This window comes from Prunus dulcis, chromosome 7, assembly GCF_902201215.1.
Source record: "Prunus dulcis chromosome 7, ALMONDv2, whole genome shotgun sequence".
Classification (NCBI taxonomy): domain Eukaryota; kingdom Viridiplantae; phylum Streptophyta; class Magnoliopsida; order Rosales; family Rosaceae; genus Prunus; species Prunus dulcis.
Window position 1 is genome coordinate 6,884,180 of NC_047656.1, and position 18,286 is coordinate 6,902,465.

Consider the following 18,286-nt stretch of genomic DNA (forward strand, 5'->3'; position numbering starts at 1 on the left):
GAATTTGATAGCCTACGAAATGTGTCCTGATTTCCTAAATGATTTTGTGGTCACCTCTTTCTTCGGCTTCCCCAGTTCACTCGTTGATCATCCCGACGATGCTAAGCAGCTACGGTCTGCCCGCATATTTTGCAACTTGCGGGGGAGTGAGGAAGCCCTCGCTGACCTCTTTCATGAGATAGGCCCTGATTTGGTGCCTACCCATTCTATATACAACATTGTCAGTGCCAATTAGAGTAACACTACAAAACCAAGTGGAAGAAATGGTTCGCTCTGTTCTTTGAAGATCATTTCAGTAGCCTCTGGGCCATGCTTGCTTTCATTGGAGCTCTAAGAGCAACTCAACCCATTTGCCCTTAACCATGGCAAGGGGGAGCTAGGGCAGCCACTATTCACGTGAATAGTGGTTGCCCTTGCAAATAGTATTTTGTGTTTCCACCAATTGCCATGGCTAAGGGCAATTACTATTCATTTTTTTGTTTTTTTCATAAATTTTTTAATGAAAATAATTATTTTGGATAATATTTTCGGGTTCCTACGTGTCAAGACTATTCATAATCGGATAAAATTTCCGGATAAGATTTTTGGATTCAAATTTCGGATGAATTTCAAAGTTCAAAATTCATATAAATTTTTGGGTTCAAATTTCGGATAAATTTCAAAATTCAAAATTCAAATAAATTTGGGTTCAAATTTCGGATGAATTTCAAAATTCAAAATTCATACAAATTTCGGATGAATTTCAAATTTCAAATAAGATTTTCATCCAATCAAATCAAGCCACGTGGCATGTCTATCTTGCCAATATTTTCTATAAAACCAGAGGCGCAGCTCGTACCTCTCACACCACATCTTTCTATATTCTCATTTCTCAGAGTTTAGAATTCATACTCCATTCATTCTTAATGGAAGATTTTAAGAGATGCTTCGAGAGGCAAGAGCGAGAAACAAATGAGAGAAACCGTAGAGCAAATGAAATCAATGAGTTGCAGAGGCAAGTCGATGAACAAGTTGTCATAGCAGTGGCTTTGCAAGATGAAGAGAACCAAGGTCGCCACCGTGGTTCACAAGTCAGCCGCCGCCGGAATGTGGCCGACATGTGGACAGACATAGGCATTCTCGGGGTAAGAATCTTTTGGAAGATTATTTTATCCCAACTTCTTTGTACTCTGATGTTGATTTTCGAAGGCGATTTAGAATGCAACCCCATTTGTTCAATAAAGTCATGCATGACATTTGCAATTATGATGTATACTTTGTTCAAAAGTGTGATGCTGCTGGGGTTTTGGGGCTTCTTCCGGAGCAAAAGCTTACAGCTGTTAAAACGAATATTGGCGTATGGAGCATCTACTGATCAGGTGGATGAGATTGCCCGGATGGGGAAGTCCACTACGTTGGAGGCTTTGGTAAGATTTTGTCAAGCTGTTGAAACTCTGGACACTAGGGACTACCTGCGTAGACCTACTCCCAGGGACCTCCAACGGCTTCTACAAAAAGCCGAAGCTCGAGGATTTCCAAGAATGATTGGTAGCATCGACTGCATGCACTGGCAATGGAAGAATTGCCCAACTGCCTTGCAAGGTGATTACGGAAATAGAAAAGGCCAAAAAAGTATCATCCTTGAAGCCGTTGCTGGCTTCGACACATGGGTTTGGCATGCCTTCTTTGGAGTTGCAGGATCCCAAAATGACCTCAACGTGCTGGGTCAATCCCCGGTCTTCAACGATGTATTGAGAGGCCAAGGCCCCAATATCACCTATCAAGTCAACAATACAGTGTACCAGACGGGGTATTATCTAGCTGACGGCATCTACCCGAGGTGGACCACTTTTGTCAAATCCATTCCGAATCCCCGATCCCATAAGCAAAAATTATTTGCTACCTATCAAGAAGGATACAGGAAAGATGTCGAAAGGTGTTTTGGCATCCTTCAAGCTCGGTGGTTGATTATTCGAGGTGCGGCCCGTATGTTTGATGAGGAGATCCTCAGAAGCATTATGATGACTTGCATCATCCTCCATAATATGATTGTGGAGGATGAGTACGATTATGATGCTTTAGAGGTCTACGAACCGGATCCAATGAACACGGCCTTGACACGGATTTATGAAAGGCCCATGGGGCCAAGTGGAGAACCGTTTGAGCCGGAACCGTTGGTGAGGGATGGTCATTTCATGACCCGAATGATAGATCGATATACAGAGATGCAATCTTCGTATATTCATGAAATGCGTCAAGTTCACTTGATGGAGCATCTATGGGCGGTGAAAGGCAATGAAGATGAATGATGGAGCATAGATGCTTTGGTTATGTTTTATTTAGTTATGGTTAGGTTGTGTTGTATTTTTATTTATTATGGTTTGGTTGTGGTTTGTTATTATTATTGTGCCTTGTTTGTAGTTTTTTTTAATTTTAATTTTGTTTTGTTTGAAGTATGGAATATGTTGAATAAAAAGGTATTTTATTGAATGCTTTGTGTATTAAATAAAGAAATCTAATACAAGTCATTAAGAATTACTATTACTAAAATAAAATACATGAATTACAACAACTTTAATAGAAAACATGAAAAATACAAATACATAAAAGGTATGCTAACTAATTTAATGGTTTCCATCATTTAACCAATCCGTGTTGCTAGGCCCATCATCCCGGAAAAGTCTTCTTCTCATAACATCCCTTCGTTCTAGCTTCCAAAATTGTTTTGTTTCAAGGGACATATGACTTATATTCATCGCCATGGTTTCCCGATCCGTCTTGTCCATATCTTTTTTGAACAAATACTCCCTTTCTTGTGCATACTCGGCTTGAAGGGCCAACTCGTTATCCTGGCGTTTCTGCTCCATTTCAATTCTTATGCTGTTTTGCCTTGCAATTTCCTCCAAAAACTTTGAATTATTATTGCTTGAATTACCCGCTTTCTTTGCCTTCGCGGCCTTTCGGCCAATGGGCCTCGGCTCCTTTTCGATGGGTGAGTCTTGACTCATAGGGGAATCGAGAGGTGAATCCGATGTCATTGAATCACGGAGTAGCGTCTCGTTTAACACAACGGCGGGACCCGTCGTAATAATTATGAAGCGTTTGCAATATTTCACCACCTCCCAACATTCATGATGGTTGAAACTTTTTTTGCCATCTCCGGTTGCACCGAACCACATCTGTGCTTGAATAATCTATTTAACAAAAAAATGGAAATGCAATAAATATTTAAAATATATTGGATATGCAAGTAACAAAAAAAAATAATAATGGAAATGCAATTAACCTTACAAATAAATTAGAAGTGCAAGAAAATTAAGAAACAAGTGGAAATGCAAGAAATATTAACAACATATTGAAAATGCAAGAAATATCAACAAAATATTGAAAATGCAAGAAATATGAACAAAATATTTAAAATGCAAGAAATATTAACAAAATATTGAAAATGCAATAAATATTAACAAAATATATATATTAGGAGATTAAACTTAATAAAACAAAAATTATAAAATACTTGCCTGGTTAGTACAATTTTCCCCACTTCTATAGTTGTCCATCGCTTTTGCCAGGGCATCTCTCCATTTTCCCAACTCTTTATTGAGAATTTTCCACCTACTAGATAATGTCATCTCCGTACGAGTAGACCCCGGAATTTTTTCACAAAATTCGGCATGAATTTTTTTCCACATATGAAAAAATTTCATCTCATTGCCGGACACGGGACAATGACAAATTTGGAGCCAAGCCTCACACAAGGAAACATATTCCATGGTGCTCCAAGCCCCTCCGGTTTCGATAGAAGAAGCCATAAAAATAAGAAATAAAAATACAAGGTGAAAGAGAGGAAAATGTTGAGTAAAGAGTGAATAATAGTAGAAGTATAATGAAATGTATGAGGATTGGTGTTGAAAGTGAAGGGTATTGATAGGTATTTATAGAAAAAAAAAATCCGAATTTTTTAAAAAAAATTTCGATTTTTTTTCATAATTTTATTGCCCAAAAAATGCCAGGCGTTGGATGGATTCGGAGAAACTGATCGGAGTGCTGGGGGCTGACACATGGCTTCTTCCCGTTGGAGCTGGCGTCGCACTGGTTCAAATTTTTTTTACCGTTGGCGCGTGCAATACGAGCCTACGGTAAAAAAAATTTGAACGAGCTCGTTGACGTCAGCGTGACGCAAGCGTTGACGTCACAACCCGCGGGCTTCACCTCGGGCTGGCCCGAGTTGGTGGGATCCACACCCAGCCCGAACTTGGGCTCACCGCTGGAACGAAATTTTTTTTTTTTTCCCCCCCAGCCTTGGGTCAGCTCCTCAGTGGACTTGCTCTAATAGCACTCAATTCTCACAAAACAAGATTAAGAAGTCGAATAAATCCCAAAATTTTCGTATTTGTTAGTTTTTTTTTTTTTTTGTTTATGAATTATTTCCACATACATTTTCTCCCTCCTTTGCATCTATAATCTTTTTCTTCACTCTTCCGTCACTTTTCGATATCTATATATCTTTAATTAAAATTTTTTTTTGAAAAAAAAAAACACACACACACACAAATGAAAGCCAACCTAACTAATTAAGAATGTTATAATCTTAGTTTAATTTATGCTTATCATCAAGATGTGTACTATCATCATCATATTCTAATTTTCAACAAAACCATTTGTATTATCCCTCTTAAACATCTGAGGCCCAAATGTATTTTGTGAAGCATTAGAAGATCACATCATTTCGTTGTTCTTTAAAGAAAGCCACATTTAAACATGTAAGAAATGTGATCTGACACAGTTTTTGTCCTTGTGAGAAAAACAGGAGTTGTTTGACTTCTTAATTTCTGTTTTTTGGTTTGTTAAAGCATACAATAATTGCCAGGTGTTGTGAAATGTTTGTGTGGATATAGCAAGGAAGACTTTTTGTGCATGCAATAGTAGATTGATGTAAGTGAAATAGTGTTTTTGGTGGGTGAAATGTTTTCACCTCCAATTCTTCCGCAAAGCATTAACTGCTTTGTTCTTGTAACTTTCCCTATAAAAGGGAACCTCAACTGAAGAAGAGATACACACCAATTAGAAGAGAAAAGTGAGAGAGAAATATGAGAGTTAGAAAGTTCTATCCGAGAGAAAAAATTATATCAGTGTAATACTATAAAAGAGTAAATACAATCCCACCCCAATATTAAATGGTATTTTCATACTTTGTGTATTTTATAACACGTTATTAGCATGATAGTCCCTCTTCTTTACCTCTAAATTTTCCTAGGTAAACACTATATGGTTATTTCTTTGTCTCCTCTCAGTCATATGTCTACTCTCAGTTTACTACTACGACAACATGCAAACTTTCTTTTTTGTATTCTCACAATTTTTATGTTGTTTCGCTCATGTTTGTTTTTTTTTTTTCCTTACTGTAATTTGGAATGACACAGTATTATCCCCCATCCTTTTATTTTATGATGGTGTAGTTCCATCACGTTGTAACATATATATTGTAATAAAAATGGTGGTGTGATTTTAAAACCCATCTTATTATATATGGAATAATGGCGTTATATTGCTCACAATATGATAACTTATATAATGGGAAAGTGTCGGTTCTACCGCCCTCCTAATAGTAATATATATTTATTTATCAAGAATTCTTACTAGTGGAATTCCCTTAGTAATAACAATTACTAACCACTGACCCTTAGTAAAATATAAGATTTATTTTCTGCTACTAACATATATGTTCATTTATTTTAATAATTTATTATGTATTGGATATATAAAAGCCACGACGATATACACAACTTTGACGATGCGATTAAGCATCTGTAAATACCAATGTGTGATGTGGTAAACTCAATACATAATATTTTTATTAATATTTCTAGGTCAAATGGTAACAGTAAAAATTCAAATATGAGCATCTCGTCATGCTTGGGACGACGAGGGAATAATTCTAGGTCGACACGCACAGCCGTCGACAGTTGTTGCCTTGAGAAAATTCAGGCGATGGAAAATCCTCAAAACTCCCTACAATACCTATACAATTACGTTCAGGCTAACAAAGGGAACAACTTTTGGTCTCGAACCACAGCCAAAAAATGATCGGAGCTAGATGAAATCACGACCAAACCGTCGGCCCTATATGGGTATTTTGATTGACTTCCAAAACTCCAAAATCCATCCAAACCACTTACATAAACAGATAGAGCACGAAGAGTATATGAAGTTTCATACCTCAATCAACGGAAACGGTGGCTAGATTCAACGGAAACGATGGCCGGATTCAATGGAAACGGTGGCCGAATTTGCCGAAAACGGCTTTGGAAGCTTCAAAAATCGCTGAACTTCCAGTCGTTCCAGCCGAAATTCCTTGGGTTTTTGAGTTGGGAAAATGGGTGGATTAGACAGAGGACATCAATACGAAACTTTTGGGACCAATTTCACCTGAAACGGTCGCCGGAAGGTGACAAAATCTCTTGCCAAAGTCCAGCATCGCCGATGAGGAAGAGAGAGTCGGGAGAGGGGGGAGAGAGAGAGAGAGAGAGAGAGAGAGAGAGAGAGCTGCCAGCTTTTTTTAAAATTTTGACTCTGCAAAAATTATGGTTGCGCCGCTATACTTCCACAGATCATAACTTCTTCGTTTTAACTCCGAATTGAACTTGCCGCTTGTCTACGAACTCGTATCGTCGAGCTGTACGTAACAGTGCTTCTCAATTCCTCAAATTCATATCCAAACAAAAAGTGAATAATGTAACGACCCGGTCCTAAATAAATTAGTAAATATTAATTTATTGAGAGAAAATATCATTTTTACCTCTAAAATATTTTATTAGGATTTAAGTTGACTTTTTGACCGAAAAGAAATTTAGGAATTTCGGCTGTACCGTTGCGTAGAACATGACTAGATGAGTCCGTAGACAAGTGGTGGGGTCGAATCGGAGTTGTAACGAGAGAGATACGATCAAAATACCCTCAGTGGCATAACCGTAATTTTGACGAAAATGGTTTGATAAAATCAGATTTCTCTCTCTCTCTCTCTCTCTCTCTCTCTCTCTCTCTCGGTCGCGCGCGCGTGCAAAACTACAGTCGGCCACGTTTTGGGGTTAAATCGGAAATTGATTTGATTTAGGATTTTCCTTAGAGATGGTTGATTATCATTAATTAATATCAATTGATTATAAATAAAGTATAATGTTCTAGTTGTGTGATACAGTAGTTTATGAAATTTATGTTTATGTTTATGATCTTTGGTCTAAACATAATATTATTTTCCTGATAAAATTACGTTGCAGTCTACTATAGACGGGTATCACTAAATTGTGAATACCTCTAGTGTTAGTTTAGATAAGTGAGAGTATGTCAGTTTGAAATGCTATACACACTACCCTAAGTACTACCCTGTGATTGTTAGGTCCCACGTGGCGTAGGTTATCCGACGTGCGGACAGACCCCATACTCGGCGTTGGTAGTACCGGCGTTGAGATAGACCCCATATGTGGCGTTGGAATTTTTGGCATATGGGGAGATTATATGATGGTTAGGTCCCATGTGGCCTAGGTTATCCGGCGTGTGGACAAACCCCATACGTGGCATTGGTAGTACCGGCGTATGAGGAGGTTATGTGATAATATGTTCAGGTCGCACGTGACGTAGGTTATTTGGCGTGTTGACAGACCTCATATGTGGCGTTGGTAGTACTGGCATATGGGGAGATATTGTGATGTTATGTTGAGGTCGCACGTTGCGTAGGTTATCCGACGTGTTGACAGACCCCATACGTGGCGTTGGTAATACCAGGGTATGGAGAAATATTGTGATGTTATGTTGAGGTCGCACGTGGCGTAGGTTATCCGGCGTGTTGACAAACCCCATAAGTGGCGTTGGTAGTACCGGCGTATGGGGAGATATTGTGAATAACAGAGAGATGAATAAAGGTATTGTATGTGTTTGGGATATGATTTTAGTGGGAAGAACTACGTGTGGCTTGATCCCTCAGTGAGGGTACGTAGGCAGCCTAAAGTTATTAGATGCAGCCGTTGACATAGATGTGACTGTATTATGAGGTTAAAACCTCGTATGTTGAAATTGGAAAAGTTTGGTGATGTATGTTGTATTTAGTATTCATAATTCATAGTTGAGTTTATTATGTGCCTTGCTGAAAGCAATATTTGGCTCAAGAGCGTGGGTAGTTTGGTTTCGCTTCGGTTTGTGGGGGCCGAAGGCCGAGTTTGTGAATTGCATGAAATTATATTGTGCGTGTTGCCTGTTGGGATATTAAATGTGTTTTTATGCAGGTTGAAAATTTGGGGAATGATCAATTTTACAGGGAAGACTCTGCCAAAATTTCGGCAGAAAGTCCTGGTCTTTAGTAAGTGGGCCCGATATCAGGGTGATGTCTAGAATTCCACAGGATTCGTCTCGGGTTTCGGGAAATTCGGGGTGGGTCCTGTCAACTAAAGTGCCCCTACTCCCAAGGGCAAAAATATAATTTCACAATAAATAACCAATTGAACAGTGATTTTCGGGACATGATGTTACAACAACAACAATACTTGTGAAATGCATGAGATAATGCATTCGATTTATTGACATGTTATAGTGTGGAATAAAGAAATTGATGTTGGGATAACACTACAATTAGTGGCTCAAACTGGGATACAGAACTGCCCCATGAGCTTTGGCGATGTTGTTTTAGCTCCTCCAAAAAGTCCTATTTTTCCTTCACACCTATAAGAGCATCCATAATAAGCTTCCTAAACCATCTCCTTAGCTAAAATTTAGGGAGGAATTGGAAAAACCCACCTCCAATCATGCTCCATATCTAACTCCTAAAATAGGAAGACCTCTAGGAGCTCCTAAATCTGAGGAGAGAGAAAGAACTCCTAGTGACTCCTTATAATTAAATGCTACTATTTTTTATTATTTTTTTAACATTTAATGATGTCTTTAATTTTTTTCATTTTTTTCTGCATTATATTGTTTCAAAACACAAACACTTTTATTTTCGTTATAGATATTTTGCAACACACAAACATGTTTTTAAAATTTTTTTTTTTCCGTGTAGGTATTTTGCAAAACACGAACACTTTTTTTAAAAATATAATTATTTTCATATGATATCTTGTTTTGAGAGCCAATTCTTTCAAAGCAAAAAACCATAGAATATCAAAATTGAATAACAATTAAATTTACAATTATTTGGCAATATTCATTATTTGAATATGAAAATTAGAGGTAAAGCATATATGACTCTCCAAATTAGAGAGTATGATTGGTGTTGAATTTTTTTAGAGAGCTCCTAAAATAGCTTTTTTGTGTTTTAGCTAAATTTTAGCTAAGAAATAGGGAGCATGATTGTGGATGCTCTAAGGGGCTAAAACATATACTACTTTAATTTCTGTTTCAAAAATAGATAATTTTGTATCTAACTATTCAAAGCCAGACACAGATCTATGAATAGAAAATGTTGTGCGAGTATCACATATTTATGTGGAACTTGAAAATTAAAATTTTCTTAGGGCCAAATTGTGAATTTGATGTCATTGAATGAGACTGAATGTTAGATTGCATTTTTGGTATGGAGCTCAGACATCCTTCACGACTGAATACAAGAGTGGAGTGGTCGGGTTCAAGTTCGAAGGTCCCAGATATTGAATTTTGGGAATAGAGTGTGATGCATGTGTGATAATATAAATTTTTAAAAAAAATTTGGGTCGAAATGTGATAATATAGAATTGGTGATTGAAAAAGAAGGGTAAAAAAAATATATATATATATATATATAAATAATGAAAACAAAAACTTAGAACTTAAAATAAATAAACTATCAAACTAGCCCTTAACGTATGAATCCTCCATTCGTATTTGTCTCCTCATTCTCACATGTATCAAATTTATTCTTGTTATAGGAAGATATTACTTTGTTACGTCACATGAAAAAAAGTCATCGTATATGCCAAACGTGAAATGAAGGTAAATTGAAATCCAAAGTTTTTCAAAATATATATACCAAGTTTAGAAAGGGTCCAATTATAATACCAAGCTTCCTTGCCGACAAAGTGCTTATTTACTGTTATTCACATGTATCATATTTATTCTTGTCACTTATAAGAAGATCTTACTTTGTTACCTCAAATCAAAAGTCATCCTATATTCCAAACTTGAAATTAAGTTAAAGTGAAATCCGAAGGTTTTGCAAACTTTATATATACTAAGCTTAAAGGCTCCAAATATAATATTCCTAACGCTTAAGTTATTTTTGAAATTGATGTCATGGAATGGACGTGAATGTACGTATAGTGAATTTTTTGTGAATTTTCGATATGGATTGTTGAGCATGGTCAAAGGGTCTCGGGGCTCGAACTGCATCTGTAGTTGAATGCAAAGAGTTGAGCGGCCGGGCCCAAGTCAGAAGGTCCCGTATATCAAATTTTGGGACTGGAGTGCAATGCATGTGTAATGATATAGAAATTGTGAATGAGCAAAAAGGGCAAAAAATTAAACTTTTAAAAGTTATTTTTAAAAATCGCCTTTATTTTGAAAATTGTTCTCAAACATGTTTTTAATTTTCAGTTTTCAAAAAAAGTGAAAAATTAAAACAAATTGGTTATCGAAAGAGCCCTTAAATTATGAGTCCTCCATTACAATTTGTATATTAACATGTAGGGAGATTCTCTAATAAATATTTTATGTTAATGATTGGTTACATACTTCTAATATTGGTTGTTGGATTGCATTCATTAAATGTGTTGGTAGTCTCTTAAATGCAATCCAACGGCCGAAATTAAAAGTATGTAACCAATCTTTAACTTAAATACTTATTGGAGAAGGGTTAATTGTTTTATTAGTCCCTGAATTTAGACATGATTTGCATTTGAGTACCTCAATTTCCAAAATGGTTCCCGTGGTCCTTTAACTTTAGTTTCATTATGACAAATGGTCCTGCTGTCAATTTTGTTAACTTTTCTGTTTAATGCAGGGGCAAAATGATATTTTGGTATCGAAATTGATAGAAAATATGAATAAATAATTAAAATTAAACTCTCTCTCTCCCCCTCTATCCCGATTCTACTCCCCCCAAACTTGATTTGTTATTGTTTTTTTTGGTTTTTTTTATTATTTAATTTTATTGTTATTTTAAAGATATGATTTTTTATTCATTTTTTTGGTTTTAATATAAAAATACCATTTTCCCCCTTGCATTTAATACAAACTGAGGACCACGGGAACCATTTTGGAAATTGAGGTACTCATATGCTAATCGGGTCAAAATTCGGAGACTAATAAAATGATTAACCCATTGAAGAATGAAAAATATGGGGCCAAGGCTTGTCCTGCCCTAAGAGTATGAATCTTCCATGGGGTCTACACAGAAATATACTTCTCACATGTATGTATGACATTTATTCTTCTATGAAATCTAAAGTTAAAGTGAAATCGAAAGTTTTGCAATATATATACCAAGTTAAAGTTAAAAAGGGTCCAAATATAATACCAAGCTTCCTTGGAGATTAAGTGTGTTATTCTTCTATGCTTTTGCTGATCGATCGAATCATATTATATAAAGACAGAATTGCCTTGCTTATGAAGCAAACTAAGAAGAAATTTGCTTCCAATTAGCAGAGCATTAAAATGGCTGATTTCACTTCAGTTAATAAACTGAGCATTAAAATGCTTGATTCTGTGGAGCAGGGAGTTGATAAACTGAGGGACGCAGAAAGAAGACTTCCAACTTCCGATGGCAATGACCATTCAGCTACAAGCAGCAGCTCAAAATCAAAGATCCAAAGTGTTCCTAGAATTCTCCGAAGTCACAGTAATTTGGTGAAATGCTTTGAGCCAAGGGTACTAGCAATGGGTCTGATCCATCATGGTGAGTGCAAGGAAGCAGAGGAACTCAAATACACTTTGGCAGCAGACTTTATCAAGGATTGCGGCTGCACATATAACCATTTGTACGAGACGATTCTAAAAAACATCCTTCAAATTAAGGACTGCTACGATAGTGAAACAACAAAGTGCTACGATGATGATGAGGCACTCGCCTGGATGTTGTTCATAGATGGATGTTCAACCTTGCAATTCATACACAAATATGATTGCTTGGAAGAGTTTGGGATGAATGCAAGCCAAGTGGTCTTTGCACGGCTGGACTTGTTCTTGCTAGAGAACCAACTCCCTTATCGAGTCCTCAAGCTGTTGATGAGGTCAAGCAGAAAAGAAGATGAGCTGAACAGAAATATGAAGCGTTTTGCCCAAATGCAGATTGCTGCAGCAGAAAAGCCAGTGGAAAGGCAAACGTTAGCAGAAAAGCCAGTGGAAAGGCAAACGTTGCGAAGCACAAACTTTAAGTCATTGATGGATTTCGTTGACCAAAAAGAGAAGGAAATCAAGAATATGCTACGAAGGCGTCGTGGGAAGCCGAAATACAGTACTCATCTTCTTGATTTTCTTCGGAAAGAAATGCTAGGTCCATCAGAAGAGCTTAGCTATCGTGGTGGCAAAGAAGACTGTTCACCATCGTTTCGCAATGCCCAGGAGCTTAAGGCAGCTGGGGTCCATTTTAGGCGTAGCAAAACTTTCTCCTTGAAGGACGTATCTTTTACTTCTCAAGGGTTTGCAGGCTTTCTTAGTCTTCCTCCCATAAACGAAGACGCAATGTCTTTGTTCTTGAATTTGATAGCCTACGAAATGTGTCCTGATTTCCGAAATGATTTTGCGGTCACCTCTTACTTCAGCTTCCTCAGTTCACTCATTGCTCATCCCGAAGATGCTAAGCAGCTAAGGTCAGCCCGCATACTTTGCAACTTGCGTGGGAGCGACGAAGCCCTCGCTGACCTCTTTCACGAGATAGGCCCTGATTTGGTGCTTGCCCATCCTATGTACAAGTCTATTAATGCCAAATTAGAGCAACACTACAAAACCAAGTGGAAGGCATGGTTCGCTCAATTCTTGGAAGATCATTTCAGTAGCCCCTGGGCCATGCTTGCTTTCATTGGAGCTCTAATAGCACTCATCTTAAGCGGCATCCAAACTTGGTACGCAGTCCTCAGTTTTTATCAGAAATAGGATTCTCTATTTACAGTTTCAATGCTAATACTGTGTTTATGGCTTAAACAAGGTCATTCGTAGGTTTTGGATTTGTGCTAGTAAAACAATTGAATCGAAGCCTAAAAATGACCTTAGTTTCGGACATAAATCGGAAAATGCAGAAATTATAAGCAGAGAATCACAACTCCAACCCTCTCCCCACTATAAAAGATGAGCTATAGGTACTGAAAATGCATATGGCTTATACTCATTTCTGTTTTCTGGTTTGTTGAAGTATCCAATAAATGCCAGGTTATTTGTAGGCTCTTCTTTAATAAACAATATGTAATTCTGTATGGTTTCATTTTATGGGTTGCTGCAAATTTACTTGCAGCTTACTTGTTGTAAGCAACTCTTCCTCAAACATTTTTGGGAAAATATTAATTTCATGAAAAGAAATAGTTACTAATTAGACCAACTAAAATCTAGCTTAGCTCGACTTAAATCGAATTCGCAGTGACAATTACCAGTTAGACCAAGAAATCTAGAAAGTTTAAGATGATCAATTGTATGTCAGACAAAGACAATGCTTGTGAAATGCATGAGGTAATGCATTGGATTTATATTGACATGTTATAGTGTGGAATAAACGAAAAATTGACATTTTTTTTTTTTTTTTGCTTACGGGTACTTGTATTAACTCATGAAGTTTTCCTCTGGCTCATATTGGCATTTTGCTTTGTTTATTTTTTATATTACGCTCCAAATTTGTATGAGTAGAATTAAAATTGTCATGCTTCTAATTTTTCATATTACGCTCCAATTTTATAAACTCAAAATCAGATTTTAAGTTTAAAGCCACAAAAAACCGTTTGGTAGGCCCATTTTTAAAAACTCAAACTCAAGAAAAACTCAAAAACAGCCCATTATTACAACCAAAAAAAATAAAGAAGAGATTTATAATTTTTTTTTCTCTCTCCTCCCACTCTCCACGCTCTCTCTCTTCTCCCTCTCCCCTCTCTTTCTCTCTTCTCCCTCTCCCGTCTCTCTCTCTCTCTCTCTCTCTCTCTCTCTCTCTCCTCACTTAATCTATGCAGTGGCAATTATTAGTTACACCAAGAAATCCAAAAAGTTTCAGATGATCAGTTGTATATAACTACAAAAAAAAAAGTGGCAACAGTTACCATTTTGTCACCAATTTTGGTGACTGTTGTGGGGGTTACTAAAGGCTTTAGTCACTTTTTTTGACTTTTTTGGTGACTAAAAAGGGTTTCAGTCACTTTTTTTTCTTTTTTTTGTGACTAAAATCTTTAGAAACCCCAACACTAGTCACCAAAATTGGTCACAAAATAGTAACAGTTGCCACTTTTTTTTTTTTTTTTGTTGTTGTTGTTGTTGTAGATATGTCAGACAAAGAAAATATTCTCAACCCAACTGAAAACTCTTATAATAACTTGAGCTAAAATTCAGCCCAAATATCAGTTCAAAAACACTATACAACTGTACTGCGGAGCATTAGTATTTGTTTCGTTTTTAGTCTTAGAGAACATAACATTACGTTTGCTTAAATATGATGCATAGGTGAAACTTCCACTCTTCAACCCTTGAAATATATATTTGATACTTCTTTATGCCTACAAAGGATAGGATACGGCCAGTTGAGAGCTCAATCAATTTCAATGAACTAATCTGTTTTGGAAACTCTGATGAGAGAGAGAGAGATGTGGTTTTTTTAATTTTATAATTAAATTTGGTTATTTCCCTTCAATGAGTTGGCCATAAGTTTTGAGTGGCATAGGCCAGAAATTAAAATGAGGCCCATTTCCCTTTGTATATAATCACAATTTAACAAACAAAATTGTGTACATGTTCTTTTATTTTGGCATAAATATGGTAGTCCCATGTTTGTTTCATCTAATCCTAATCTTAGATGGGATTGCTAATACCGGGCCTACCAAAAATACCTCCTTAGGAGGGGACTAATAAACCCATGTAGAAAGGGAGGATTAACTAGTATCATGCTCACCAATGTATAGGATGCATATATTATAATGTAATAATAATAATAACATATTTTATTATTATTATTATTATTATTATAATCCATATATATTATATCATATTATACTTACATATACATATACTATAATATACATATATACACGTACACACACATATAAAGAAAATGAGAATGGGAAAATTAGCTCCCATATAATATACATATACATATATTATAATTATACAGGTATATTATTATTATAATATACCCATATACATATATATATATATATATTATGTATGTATAATATATGTATATATACATATATAATGTTTATAGTATTTATAGTGTATATAATCTTATTATAATATACATGTATACATGTATATACACACATATTTATATTATATATGTATGTATATATATTATAAAAATACATAGATACATGTACATGTATTTTTAAACTCTCAAGAAATGCCTTTTAATATGGGCCTAAGCAAATATATATATACATATGCAAAAAGTTTTGAGGACCCCCTTGATCCGAGGCCCTAGACAATCGCCCTCGGAGCCTGGGCCTAAGGCCGGCCTTGATGAGTTATTTGAAATCTATTTTGTTTTCGTCATTTTTTTATTATTCAGATTTGGGCATACATAGTTGTAATAGTCTAAACAAACAATTTAACCTTATAATGTTATTAAAACTCCTAAATTTGGAATCACTCCATCCAAATGAATTACGTGACTCGCGTTCTTTACATGAAAATTTCTCTTCAAGGAAGCAAACTCTACTTTACATGCGTAACACATTATTGGTTCTTATCGTACATAGGACACTAGCTAGAATTTTTTTTTTTTTTTTTTTTTTTTTGGGTCTGAAGGACACTAGCTAGATTTTTACTTCTTTTTTTTTGGTCTAAAGGACGCTATATATTACGTGATTCACATTCTTGATCATTTTATTTGAAAATTTCTCTTCACGGATGCAAACTCTACTTTACATGCGCATCACATTTTTTATACTTATCTTACGACACTAGCTATCTTTTTCATTCTTTTTAGTGAGAATAAAGAAACTATCCCAAGTAAGCATATTAATATTTATGGCAAGGCAATCTTCAAGATGAGCAAAACTTTCACTTTTTTCAGAGAAACAACATATATGCTACTGCATGATTAAAGTTACAAGGCAAACTTTCTTTTTATCTGATATGGAGACAAAAAGCTCTCATATGATTAGTGTACTTACTAATAAAAATATACACCAATCTTCCCATTCATATAAAGTCATTCAAGTGTACTTGTTTCTAAATTAAGCTTCTATTTTCTTGAAGCCCAAGTGATGAATTTCTGTGGCATGTTGTTCTATATATAAATATGCATGACATCCACAGATTATTCAGGCCAAAAGAAAAAAGAAAAAAAAGAAAAGAAAAGAATAGCCACAAATATTCATTTCGACAAGCAGCAGTTTGAAATTAAATGGCCCAAACAAATGAAAATGTAGTTTCCATAGAGCAGGAGCTGTCTGTGAAGCAAGTCACAAGAAGAGGTGGTGGGCAAGTAAGCAGAGGAGACCAATTCCAACCTATAGAAATTGAGCAAAGTTCGAGAGTGAGTATTTCGAGAGTGAGTATTCCTAGGGAGGAGAGACTGGAAAAATTTAGGGAAGAAGCAGCTGAAGAAAAAAGGTCATCAACTGAAAATGCCAAACCAAAGATCCAAAGGGTTCCCTTCATGCTCCGAGATCACAAAAATTTCGAAAAATACTACGAGCCAAGGGTAGCTGCCATCGGTCCTTTCCACCATGGTAAACCAAAGTACGAGCAGGCAGAGAAAGTCAAGCGTCACTTAGCTGCGAACTTTGTCAAAGACAGTGAACAGAATGACGCAGATTTGCTCAAGAAGGTTGAGGAGAACATCAAGGGACTAAAGGAGTGCTATGATGAGGAAGCAACAAAGAAGTATGATGATGATTCCCTCGCGTGGATGCTGTTCATTGATGGGTGTTCGACGCTGGAATTCATATACAAATATGAAAAGTTAGAATCTTTTAAGATCAAAAGAGACCAGGTGGCCTTTGCAGAACAGGACATGTTCTTGCTAGAGAATCAACTTCCTTATCTACTCCTGAAGCTGCTGATGAGCTCGAGCAGCAAACATGAGGAATTGAAGGAGTCAATTGAGAGGTTTGTTCAGATGCACGGCGTTGCACCACCAGATGAGAACCAGAAGTCACAACAAGATGCACGAAAGCCAGAACAGAAGCCACCACAACCGGGAGCAGGCTTAGCACGACCCGGGCAACATCCTGCAGTCACAAACATAAATAGGGAAGAGAATCAACATTCTCAAAGCACAGCAATAACCATCAAACCAAAGCCAACTGAACCAGAGCCAACTCATCTTCTTGAGCTTCTGCTGACAAGAATGCTAGGATATGCACCTAGAAAAAGTAAGCCAAGTGTCAACCTTGGTGCCCAATCTTTTCGTAATGTACAAGAGCTTCAGGCAGCCGGGATCCATTTTAGGCCGAGTAAGGAGGGCAGCTTATTGGGCAACATAGATTTTAAGAGCTATATATGCTGTGGGTTCCTTTATCTTCCTAAAATAAAAGTAGACGATTCTATGGGGCCTAAATTCATGAACTTGATAGCCTACGAAATGTGTCCCGATTTCCAGAACGATTTCGGGGTCACCTCTTACATAAGCTTCCTGGATTCGCTCATCGATCATCCGGATGATGTGAAGCATCTGAGGAAAAAGCACATACTTCGAAACTTACTTGGGAGTGACGAGGAGGTGGCTCAACTCTTCAATGAGATAGGCACTGACTTGGTTCCTAACAATGCAATTTACCGCGTTCTTAAAAGTAAGATAGAAGATCACTGCCAGACCATGTGGAAGAAACGGGTGGCTAAATTCTTTCATGAACATTTCAGCAGGCCCTGGACTATCCTGCCTTTCATTGGTGTTCTCTTAGGGCTTGGGATGACCGCTGCTCAGACTTGGTACGCCGCCAATTCTAGTACCCCTCCATGTGAGGCCTTACTTGAGTACCTGAAAGCGCACAGGTACTAAAAGGACTACGTACTCCAGCCTTTTTCAGGTACTAAAAATACATTTGCTGCTTTGCAATTTGTGTGCTGCAAGGTTCTGTACGTCCCCCCAATTACGACTTCTTCTGGAGGTTTTCACAAGTCATAGCTTCTCAAGGGTCCTCTCTCCATTTGGTATTTTACTGTCACTATCAGCAGATGTGACTAAAATAAGGCAAGTTGAACATGTGTGCTT

The 18,286-nt window shown here is 36.7% G+C and overlaps 2 protein-coding genes across 2 annotated transcripts; both read left to right on the forward strand.

Moving 5' to 3' along the window:
• The first annotated feature begins 11,664 nt into the window (after positions 1–11,664).
• LOC117635859 lies at positions 11,665–13,126 on the forward strand. The gene has a single exon (XM_034370234.1). The coding sequence runs from the start codon at positions 11,818–11,820 to the stop codon at positions 13,030–13,032; it is 1,215 nt and encodes a 404-aa protein (XP_034226125.1). The 5' UTR covers positions 11,665–11,817; the 3' UTR covers positions 13,033–13,126.
• A 3,348-nt stretch (positions 13,127–16,474) lies between these two features.
• Positions 16,475–18,073, forward strand: LOC117635285 (UPF0481 protein At3g47200-like). The gene has a single exon (XM_034369631.1). The coding sequence runs from the start codon at positions 16,475–16,477 to the stop codon at positions 18,071–18,073; it is 1,599 nt and encodes a 532-aa protein (XP_034225522.1).
• The last annotated feature ends 213 nt before the right edge of the window (positions 18,074–18,286 follow it).